Source organism: Sinocyclocheilus grahami, unplaced genomic scaffold (genome assembly GCF_001515645.1).
Source record: "Sinocyclocheilus grahami isolate Dianchi unplaced genomic scaffold, SAMN03320097.WGS_v1.1 scaffold435.1, whole genome shotgun sequence".
Taxonomy (NCBI): domain Eukaryota; kingdom Metazoa; phylum Chordata; class Actinopteri; order Cypriniformes; family Cyprinidae; genus Sinocyclocheilus; species Sinocyclocheilus grahami.
In genome coordinates, this window is record NW_015505614.1 from 549,169 (window position 1) to 560,504 (window position 11,336).

Consider the following 11,336-nt stretch of genomic DNA (forward strand, 5'->3'; position numbering starts at 1 on the left):
GTGTCTAATTATCATTAACGCTGATGTGTGTGTTGAGTTTCATGAAATTCTAAGCATGTTATCTGCCTAAACAACACAGGAAACAAATGTTGAAGTTTGACACATTGCCATGGCAACAGTATTTAAGATCTCAATAATCTCTCCAGAGGTTTACATCTGCCGTGTTTTGACATTACTCTGATGAAGTTTGAAGCAAATAGAGTAAAAATAAGATACTGAACTCAAAGCATTTTGAAAATGGCACACTTCCTGCTGCCAGTTGGTGGCGCTATAACTTTGACTCATAATAGTCACATCTACGAGATTGGCATCATACAACGAACAAACCAGTGATGTTTAATCAAAATCAGACAATGTATGTGGAAGTTATTAGACACTTCCTGTTTCTCATTTCTCATCATAACTTCATCGCAAAAAATCCCTTCGCAATTTAGCATCCCCAATGTCTTGAGATCATGTTCACAGAGTTTGGTGGCAATCGGGTAAAAAACCTATGACAAATATATCAAAAGTTGTTCGTCTCAATGAGATCTATATGTGTACAGAGTTTCATATGAATATGTGCAAGTATGTGTGAGATATACATCAAGTTTTCTGATTGTGTTCCAGGGGGCGCCGTAGAGCCCCTGTGCCACGCTCGGGTCCCAGCTTCTGCGGCATGCTAATGGCCGCAGATTTCAACGTGTGCGCCAATTTTCAGTTTTTGAGTATGTTAAGGCCCCTAAAAAGCCCCGGATAATCGAAAAAATGAAAATAATCCTTAGGGGATCAATAGGTCCCTGCGCCTTAGTGGCTTGGGCCCTAATAATCCTTAGGGGATCAATAGGGCCCTGCGCCTTAGTGGCTTGGGCCCTAATAAATTTCAGAATTTAAATGATCAAATTTGGTCTGGAGAAACAGGATTTTTATAGGTTTTTACAAGTTAGACACTATTATGATATGAAAATCAGAAGAGTAACAAATGATTATTCCCCTTTGATAAATATGTTCATTAAAGTGTATAATACAAATACTTGTGAAAAATGATTAATATCTGGTTTATATACCTGCATTCAAGATATTAAAGGCCATTCTACGGAGTATATTAAAGAAAAGTGGGAAAAGGAAATTTGTATCCCAACTGAACACCATTCAAGATATTCAAAATCCGTTCGCAATTTAGTATCTTCAGTATCTTGGCATCATGTAGACAAAGGCCGTTTCTCAATACCAAGTAAGCAAAGTTCAGACTTGCGTCCTCGGTAGTTCGGACTTAGCAAGTTCGACTCGGGAGTGCGAACTCCCGAGGACAGGGGGACACAAGTCCGGTAATTCTGCAAATGGAACAGCAGCGTACTTGATAACGTCAGTCAGCTCGCCTTGGCTAATCCGGTTATCTACACTGTATGCATTTACAATATGAAGAAATATGATATCAAACACCACTGCCTCTTTTTGTTTTCATTTAAACGTATTATTATTTGCAAAAATGTAGGAACGTACATACATTACAGTGAAACAAAATATTATATCAAACAGCATTGCCTCTTTTCGGTTTCATTTAAAATATTAATACCCTCAAAAATGTGGTTCATGCATTACAATAAAATGAAATGATATCAAACACCACTGCCTTTTCGTTTTCTTCAAAATATAAAACACAACCCTCTTTTCGTTTTCATTTTAAAAATATAAAACATTAATATGTGGTTTAGGTAATATGTGCACATATACTCAGATTATCTTCACTGTATTCATCACAAAATGAAATATGACAAGCACAACTCTGCCTTTTTTGTTAAACGTCAGTTTTAATGGACAATAATAGCCATTATAAAAGTATAAGTATAAAGTATAAGAGACTTATGTAATAGGAAATAAAGACAAAAGCAAACAATTCAGTCAAATGTATGCAACAAAGTCAGCGCTGTATTACGATTAATAAATAAATAATTTATGAAACATAACTTTGTGCTCAGCCAAAACAAAATTACCTGCAAGAAATAATAGATTAATGAGACCAAAGATTACCTGTTAGATATAGGCTACTGGCTACCCAAAATTAATTTGACCTCATGTTTAACCACTACAGAGACATCAGAGCCAGCTAGTGATGTTACGTTCTGTGCTAAGGCTTCGGAGCGTGTGTCGAGAAATCCCGGCAGCTTTCAGTGAAGCGCATATCGAGGCTTGTATCGCTTTAGAGCAATGACGTCATTGATGACGTCCGAAGCCTCGCTTGGCCAGACTGGTTAAGGAAGCGGTTAGAATCTTGTAAATTCATGGTCCTCTGCCCTGTTAAACTCAGTTTTAGACTAATAATATTGGCCCTCCTGCCTATTATTTCAAGCCAATACGTTTATTACACAGTTATGTTATATTATGTTATACAATCATTATATACCACTAGAAAATACACATTATATTCATAAACCGATTAGTCTATGTGGATTTCTAAGCCTTAACTGACACAAAATACAGTGCATCACAGACCACATCAGGTCATCTGTAATGTATCTGCTTGTTTTACACTCTTTGGCCACCAGGTGGTATTGTGAGCAAATGAAGCCTCGAGAAATGAACCCTTTTGTGAACCACTTGGCTGAAAAGCTTCAATGCTTCATGAGGCTTCGTTTCGCCATCACTAGCGGCAGCGGCAAGTGTCAGAAGGACTAGCCGAGGATAGGCTGCTCTTGTCGGGAAAAATGAGCACTGAGCGCCCGCTGATCGCGTGGATATCACGTCTCCGAAATCGGTGAAGCAAATTTTCAAATAGGCGATATTTTTATAAATAAACCAAAGATTTGAGGTTTAAACAACTACATTCTCACCTGAAATACTCTTAGAACTGCATTTCATGACACAATAACATTAATATTTTGAAAATTAAGCTGGTTTTCCCCTCCACCATTAACGCTGGCTGATTGGTGCAAAATGCATTCTGGGATACCTGGCTGCCTACAAGTTACCTCTGGATGCATCCTTGATAAAAGGGGCGGAGCAAGAACACATCCGGGGATTTGAACTGTACTTGGCTAGATGTGAACTTTAAATTGAAACTGCCTGATTTTTCCAAAAATCCACATTCAAAGCAAAATAGCTGACTTCCTGTTGGTCGTAGCTGATGAGTGTTAATTATAAAGTTGTCCGGCTTGATGAGAACATTATATGTACCTAGATTGGTGCCTGTAGCTAAAACTAAACTCCCAACTTTTGACAAAAGGTGGCGCTATAGAGCGCCTCCTCCACGCCCATTTATGAGCTTTTGCTAGTGTCTAATTATCATTAACGCTGATGTGTGTGTTGAGTTTCATGAAATTCTAAGCATGTTATCTGCCTAAACAACACAGGAAACAAATGTTGAAGTTTGACACATTGCCATGGCAACAGTATTTAAGATCTCAATAATCTCTCCAGAGGTTTACATCTGCCGTGTTTTGACATTACTCTGATGAAGTTTGAAGCAAATAGAGTAAAAATAAGATACTGAACTCAAAGCATTTTGAAAATGGCACACTTCCTGCTGCCAGTTGGTGGCGCTATAACTTTGACTCATAATAGTCACATCTACGAGATTGGCATCATACAACGAACAAACCAGTGATGTTTAATCAAAATCAGACAATGTATGTGGAAGTTATTAGACACTTCCTGTTTCTCATTTCTCATCATAACTTCATCGCAAAAAATCCCTTCGCAATTTAGCATCCCCAATGTCTTGAGATCATGTTCACAGAGTTTGGTGGCAATCGGGTAAAAAACCTATGACAAATATATCAAAAGTTGTTCGTCTCAATGAGATCTATATGTGTACAGAGTTTCATATGAATATGTGCAAGTATGTGTGAGATATACATCAAGTTTTCTGATTGTGTTCCAGGGGGCGCCGTAGAGCCCCTGTGCCACGCTCGGGTCCCAGCTTCTGCGGCATGCTAATGGCCGCAGATTTCAACGTGTGCGCCAATTTTCAGTTTTTGAGTATGTTAAGGCCCCTAAAAAGCCCCGGATAATCGAAAAAATGAAAATAATCCTTAGGGGATCAATAGGTCCCTGCGCCTTAGTGGCTTGGGCCCTAATAATCCTTAGGGGATCAATAGGGCCCTGCGCCTTAGTGGCTTGGGCCCTAATAATCCTTAGGGGATCAATAGGGCCCTGCGCCTTAGTGGCTTGGGCCCTAAATATGGATCTAAAACAGATGAAGTGATTGAATGAATGCACGCATACCTGTTCACCAGGATAAATACTGTGTCGGATTCCAGTTCGCCTGGCTTTGGCACTGCACTTGCATAACGGTCCATCGTTCATCTGAGTTTTAAACACAAGAATAACTGTAACTTTAGTTTAAGCGAGAAAATACACACAAATCAAACAGTTAACACTTAAGCAAAATGTCATCATTTCAGAACTAATGGTTAATTTTAGGAACTCTTTTTCCCACTTTGAATCAGTTCTGAAAAAACATTACTGGATGTGACATAGATAAGTACTACTGCTGGAAGAGAACGTTGCCGAACAAGTCAGTTAAAAGTTAGATAAACTGTTGACGTTTATAGCTAGCTACATGAATAACACATTTGGTTTACGTGACAGTTCACCTAAAAAAATAGATATAGGAAAAAACAAGAAAAATCTGTCATCACTTACTTACCTTCACATTCCAAACATAAAACTTAAATCCAAGTCTTATAAAAAGATAAAAATCACATTATATGATGAACAGATGCAAGTAAAAGTCTATATTAAACCTTTTCATCATAGAAAGCAATTGTATCTTGTCACAAGACTTAATTAAACCACTCAGTGAAGTGTTCCATAGAAGGCAATTCATTTGGATTTGTTTTACAATGCTTATATAACCCACTTGGATATTTAAGTTTTGGTTACCTGAACTTTCACTCAAGGGACAGAAACCTCTAAAAACAATCTCTAAATTTGAGTTCTGAAGACTAATCAAAGTCTTATGAGTTTCGAATGACATGAGGATGAGTATATGATGACAGAATTTTCATTTTTGGGTGATCTATCCCTTTACTACCACTGGCATTTTAACATTATTGTCCACATTATTTGTCTGTGCCACAGCAATGCAAGAAACAATCTACAACAGTCTTATAATAATATAATTTGTTTAGTTATTACAAATTTTAAATGGATGTGTTTTTGTTTTGTTTTTTGCCTATAGGGTCTACTTATTTTTATGTATCGCTAGCTTAAAATGGCTTTTTGAGCAAAACCACCATAATTTCTCAGCAAAATGGTGAAGCGCACCTGTCCAGGGTCATTGTACCACAGCTCCTCATGGAGGCGGTCAGGATGAGCTTTCTTTCTCTTGATCTCAGCAATGACATCAAACACCTCAGAGTCAGAGCTGCTGGAGCAGCTGCTACCGCCTCCATCAGAATCACATTCTGATTCGCTGGAGCTCACATCTGCACAACACACAACAAATTCATCTTTCTTTTAGAGTTAGGGCTGAGTGACATAGCTAACACTGTTTGTGTATTTGCTTATTCTTATGCTCTGAAATGAAAACAAAATCAAAAGGAACAGCAATTTTCCACACTCTGAACGTAAACACAAAACTGCTAATTAAATAAACCACCTTGACATGTCTTTACCCCTTCACTTCTACAATATTGCCCACCTCCACAAAACACTAAAATACCATTAGAGAAACAGTATACATGCATCTAGAGTATGTAATTGCAAGACGTTACGGACTGCCTTAAAAATGTATTGATTTTTTATTTATTCATCATTGCAAACAAAGAGTGATTTATTTCATTTTCATTTCTACACAGAACTAACATGAGCATGTTAGTTCTCGTCCTCTAAACCGTCTGGCCCACAGACAGGTAACAAATATTTGGCATTAAATGGTTACATTTAAAAATTTTATCATTTTTTGATAACAGAAAAAGAGGAATATGCGCAGTAAAGTGTGTTACCTGCTGCGGTGTCTTGACGGTACACGCCCTCTCTCATAGTCCGCTTTATACCGTGGGCTGTCTGACCTCCTGCGCTCTGAACTGCACCCTCTGTCCCGTTTGTCTCCTCCAAACTCTCGGTTATGCCGGCCTCCATATCCTCCATAGCTGTGGCCCCTGTGCCGGTGGTCGTCATCATAGTGACGAAGTCTTTCTGGGGAGCGGGAACAGGTGTCCGACTTGTATTGCAAAGGCGGGCGGGAGCGTTCAGGTTTGAAGGAACCTCCGGGCTGCACGTATGCTGGGTTGAAGCTCGGTGGAGGAGGGAGCTGTAGCTGTGGAGGGTAGCTCATGGGATATGATGGCGGGTAGGGCATGGAAGGTGGCACTGAGGGTGGCACAGGTGGAAGCGGTGGAGGGGTGACGTTGGGCATCATGTAAGGGTAAGAGCTCTGAACCGGAACTGGAGCGGAGCTGTCTGAGTTGTGAGGAGCAGGTGGAGGAAAAGGAGGCGGCTCTGGGAAGACCGGTGGGCGTACGGGGCATTGGGGCAGAGCATTAGAGCCCTGTGAGGGTGCTGGGAAATGGAATGGCATGAAATCAGGATGAGGTGGCATGTAGTTACTGCCGCCTTGAGGGTTATAGATAGGACCTGGAGCAGCCGAAGGGTCATAGTGATACCGTGGAGGAGCAGAACGATACATTGGGAGCGGAGCGGCTGGTCTTCCCCTCGGGCATCCATGGCCAGCGTTGAAAGACATCTGTAAAGAAGACATGGATGTGAGAAAGACGTGGATAGAGCCAGAGATCTTCTTATAAAGTTGTAGTACAACTTGGATCATATAAAGACACCAATGTGACTGAAACACTTTCAACACAGTCAGAACTAAAGAAACACATCTGAATTCTAATATTTATTTTATTGTCGTCTGTTTACTGGTTTTCAATAAATTCTCAGTAATTTTACTATTAGTTACATAATACTCATTATATTTGTTAGCTTAGAACAAGTTTTGCTGTGTTTTAAATATATATATATATATTACATAGCATAATAACATTTCTTTAGACATAGTAGCGGTTTCTAACTATATGTAGACAGTAGTAATAACATTTCTTTAGTTCATAGTTGCAGTTTGTAATTATGAGGCCAAAAGACAACGGCGTTTCTAATGACTTGGAAGCCGCGATTTACACAAGACATGGTTATTTTGTGGTGTAACGTTAGTCAGTGAAAATTTTGACATGGCATACAAAAATCTAAACCACTGGCCTAGCAAGCCTGCTTCGTTATAAAGGTCTTTTGCCGAGCCAAATCTTTTAGTCGTCTCAAAACCTGATTTGAATGATCAGTGTTTCATCCCTCTCAAATGCATCTTGTATTTTCACATGGCGTTTTAACACGAAAAAACACTCTAAAATTGATATACACAGTTTCAGCATCAAACCGAACAAGACTTTAATTATAAAGTCAAACATTTTATTCCTGAAGAATACAACTTACCTTTAGAAGGCTTTGCTAACGCTTGGAAGCTAAAGAAATAAACCAGTGATGCTGTTTATTGTGTTTTATGTTTACTGCGATCAAACAAAATGCTCAGTTTATGATGCAGCGCTTTAGCTCGTTCACGACGCGGTGTGTGCTGCACTGCAGCCAATCAGAATGAAGCTGCATGTACCCAATGAGAACGCGAGAAATGATACCTCGCTGAAATAGACTTCTTGTTCTGTCGATGCATCACTGCCACCAACTGAGCTGGAGTGTGGAGAGTGTGGAGAGGCCATGCAAAAGTTCAACACTTACCTGATTCTAGTAAATGTTTACTTTGTCAACAATTTTTCTATGTGTACATCAAACTCATTAAACTTTATTTGTAATAAAATTCATTATTAAGACATTTTTAACTTCAAACCATTGCTTCCAGCTTAAATATGAGTCCTCTATCCATAATAGCCTATGCGTTCTCTTCTTTTTTTTTCCTTTAACGATAATAGCCCTAGAGCTGACATGAAACATGATGATCATGTTCTCAGGACTTAACCTCTTAAGACCCGGCAAAACATTTTAGGAAAAAAAATAGTATTTTTTCCATGTCATTGCATTGTTTAGAGCATTAAAAAAAAAGTTTTAAAAAAGATATTTCATTCATAAGTTATGCTACGTCCTTGGAAGAGGACATCGGGACTCATTTAAAATAAATAAATAAAAGACATGAATGAACATGCATGGGCAAAAACAATTGATAAGACCCGGCAAAACATTTTAGGAAAAAAAATAGTATTTTTTCCATGTCATTGCATTGTTTAGAGCATTAAAAAAAAGTTTTAAAAAAGATATTTCATTCATAAGTTATGCTACGTCCTTGGAAGAGGACATCGGGACTCATTTAAAATAAATAAATAAAAGACATGAATGAACATGCATGGGCAAAAACAATTGATTTTTTTTTTTTTAAATCACCAATACATTTTTAGTTTTCAGGATTTTTTTTTTTACCAAACTTTGTATAAAGATAATTCTCAACTATGCTATAACAGAATGATTTGATATACCATTTGTCTTTATGCAAAATGTGTGTAAAATGGCCATAAACAGCTTTTCTCATTATATATAATGTATCCATAAACTAAATCTAATTTGCATATTAATGTGTTTTTGGGGCAACATGTAATGAAAAAGTAGTATAATAATGGGAGTAATAATTGACAAGATTTTCATAATAATATATAATATTTCATAGGAATATTGAAATATAATTTCTTTCCCTATTCATTTGTTGTGTCTCCCAAAATGTGTAATACACACGCTTTTACTCCCGGTGTCCTCATATGAGGACGTGTATGAAATCAACGTCCTGTTTCGTAACAGAAAGTCATCAGGGCAGATACATTTGTTGTGTTGCATGGTAAAGCTTTTCTTAAAAACTGGATCTGTGAGTGACAACTGTCCAAGAGCAACACATTTAATTGTCACCACTTGCACAATGGAAAAAAAATATTAGGGGTTAAAAGTGAATTACATTATTGAAGTAGCATTTTGGTCAAAACTGTAGTAATTTTAACATTAATATTAGTTTGTATTCAAATGATTTACATTTAGAGTGCTCAAGTGCAGCAGTGTGAACAAGTGCTAATGTTATTTAGAGTTTTTAGGAAAGAAAAAACAGCATTTGTGACACTTCGCTGCAGCGTTTTTGAGGTATAAATGCTGTGTCAGATGCCACTTTGAAAATGTTAAGATGGCTTATGATAGCCTGGTCCCAAAAGAGGTCTTATCATTTTTTGATAACAGAAAAAGAGGAATATGCGCAGTAAAGTGTGTTACCTGCTGCGGTGTCTTGACGGTACACGCCCTCTCTCATAGTCCGCTTTATACCGTGGGCTGTCTGACCTCCTGCGCTCTGAACTGCACCCTCTGTCCCGTTTGTCTCCTCCAAACTCTCGGTTATGCCGGCCTCCATATCCTCCATAGCTGTGGCCCCTGTGCCGGTGGTCGTCATCATAGTGACGAAGTCTTTCTGGGGAGCGGGAACAGGTGTCCGACTTGTATTGCAAAGGCGGGCGGGAGCGTTCAGGTTTGAAGGAACCTCCGGGCTGCACGTATGCTGGGTTGAAGCTCGGTGGAGGAGGGAGCTGTAGCTGTGGAGGGTAGCTCATGGGATATGATGGCGGGTAGGGCATGGAAGGTGGCACTGAGGGTGGCACAGGTGGAAGCGGTGGAGGGGTGACGTTGGGCATCATGTAAGGGTAAGAGCTCTGAACCGGAACTGGAGCGGAGCTGTCTGAGTTGTGAGGAGCAGGTGGAGGAAAAGGAGGCGGCTCTGGGAAGACCGGTGGGCGTACGGGGCATTGGGGCAGAGCATTAGAGCCCTGTGAGGGTGCTGGGAAATGGAATGGCATGAAATCAGGATGAGGTGGCATGTAGTTACTGCCGCCTTGAGGGTTATAGATAGGACCTGGAGCAGCCGAAGGGTCATAGTGATACCGTGGAGGAGCAGAACGATACATTGGGAGCGGAGCGGCTGGTCTTCCCCTCGGGCATCCATGGCCAGCGTTGAAAGACATCTGTAAAGAAGACATGGATGTGAGAAAGACGTGGATAGAGCCAGAGATCTTCTTATAAAGTTGTAGTACAACTTGGATCATATAAAGACACCAATGTGACTGAAACACTTTCAACACAGTCAGAACTAAAGAAACACATCTGAATTCTAATATTTATTTTATTGTCGTCTGTTTACTGGTTTTCAATAAATTCTCAGTAATTTTACTATTAGTTACATAATACTCATTATATTTGTTAGCTTAGAACAAGTTTTGCTGTGTTTTAAATATATATATATATATTACATAGCATAATAACATTTCTTTAGACATAGTAGCGGTTTCTAACTATATGTAGACAGTAGTAATAACATTTCTTTAGTTCATAGTTGCAGTTTGTAATTATGAGGCCAAAAGACAACGGCGTTTCTAATGACTTGGAAGCCGCGATTTACACAAGACATGGTTATTTTGTGGTGTAACGTTAGTCAGTGAAAATTTTGACATGGCATACAAAAATCTAAACCACTGGCCTAGCAAGCCTGCTTCGTTATAAAGGTCTTTTGCCGAGCCAAATCTTTTAGTCGTCTCAAAACCTGATTTGAATGATCAGTGTTTCATCCCTCTCAAATGCATCTTGTATTTTCACATGGCGTTTTAACACGAAAAAACACTCTAAAATTGATATACACAGTTTCAGCATCAAACCGAACAAGACTTTAATTATAAAGTCAAACATTTTATTCCTGAAGAATACAACTTACCTTTAGAAGGCTTTGCTAACGCTTGGAAGCTAAAGAAATAAACCAGTGATGCTGTTTATTGTGTTTTATGTTTACTGCGATCAAACAAAATGCTCAGTTTATGATGCAGCGCTTTAGCTCGTTCACGACGCGGTGTGTGCTGCACTGCAGCCAATCAGAATGAAGCTGCATGTACCCAATGAGAACGCGAGAAATGATACCTCGCTGAAATAGACTTCTTGTTCTGTCGATGCATCACTGCCACCAACTGAGCTGGAGTGTGGAGAGTGTGGAGAGGCCATGCAAAAGTTCAACACTTACCTGATTCTAGTAAATGTTTACTTTGTCAACAATTTTTCTATGTGTACATCAAACTCATTAAACTTTATTTGTAATAAAATTCATTATTAAGACATTTTTAACTTCAAACCATTGCTTCCAGCTTAAATATGAGTCCTCTATCCATAATAGCCTATGCGTTCTCTTCTTTTTTTTTCCTTTAACGATAATAGCCCTAGAGCTGACATGAAACATGATGATCATGTTCTCAGGACTTAACCTCTTAAGACCCGGCAAAACATTTTAGGAAAAAAAATAGTATTTTTTCCATGTCATTGCATTGTTTAGAGCATTAAAAAAAAAG

At 38.8% G+C, this 11,336-nt stretch overlaps 3 protein-coding genes across 3 annotated transcripts in view; all 3 read right to left on the reverse strand.

The window, feature by feature from the left end:
• Positions 1-5,669, reverse strand: part of LOC107551828 (ribonuclease 3) — a 28,922-nt gene extending 23,253 nt beyond the window's left edge. Inside the window, exons 1-3 of the mRNA XM_016233579.1 lie at positions 5,645-5,669; positions 5,248-5,408; positions 4,204-4,284 (exon numbers count right to left, since the gene is read on the reverse strand). Of these exons, the coding sequence (XP_016089065.1) occupies positions 4,204-4,284; positions 5,248-5,408; positions 5,645-5,669 (267 nt within the window). The remainder of the gene's footprint in view (positions 1-4,203; positions 4,285-5,247; positions 5,409-5,644) is intronic.
• A 254-nt stretch (positions 5,670-5,923) lies between these two features.
• On the reverse strand, positions 5,924-7,576 carry LOC107551844 (ribonuclease 3-like). The gene is made up of 2 exons (XM_016233596.1): positions 7,411-7,576; positions 5,924-6,667 (listed from the first exon to the last, which is right to left on the reverse strand). Exon 2 carries the CDS (start codon positions 6,665-6,667, stop codon positions 5,924-5,926), a length of 744 nt encoding a protein of 247 aa, XP_016089082.1. The 5' UTR covers positions 7,411-7,576.
• Positions 7,577-9,227: 1,651 nt separating this feature from the next.
• On the reverse strand, positions 9,228-10,880 carry LOC107551843 (ribonuclease 3-like). The gene is made up of 2 exons (XM_016233595.1): positions 10,715-10,880; positions 9,228-9,971 (listed from the first exon to the last, which is right to left on the reverse strand). The coding sequence occupies exon 2, from the start codon at positions 9,969-9,971 to the stop codon at positions 9,228-9,230; it is 744 nt and encodes a 247-aa protein (XP_016089081.1). The 5' UTR covers positions 10,715-10,880.
• Positions 10,881-11,336: the final 456 nt, after the last annotated feature.

Bases quoted from the DNA above. Each gene is read 5' to 3' on its own strand.
- LOC107551844 (XM_016233596.1), bottom strand. From the start codon at position 6,667: ATGTCTTTCAACGCTGGCCATGGATGCCCGAGGGGAAGACCAGCCGCT.
- LOC107551843 (XM_016233595.1), bottom strand. From the start codon at position 9,971: ATGTCTTTCAACGCTGGCCATGGATGCCCGAGGGGAAGACCAGCCGCT.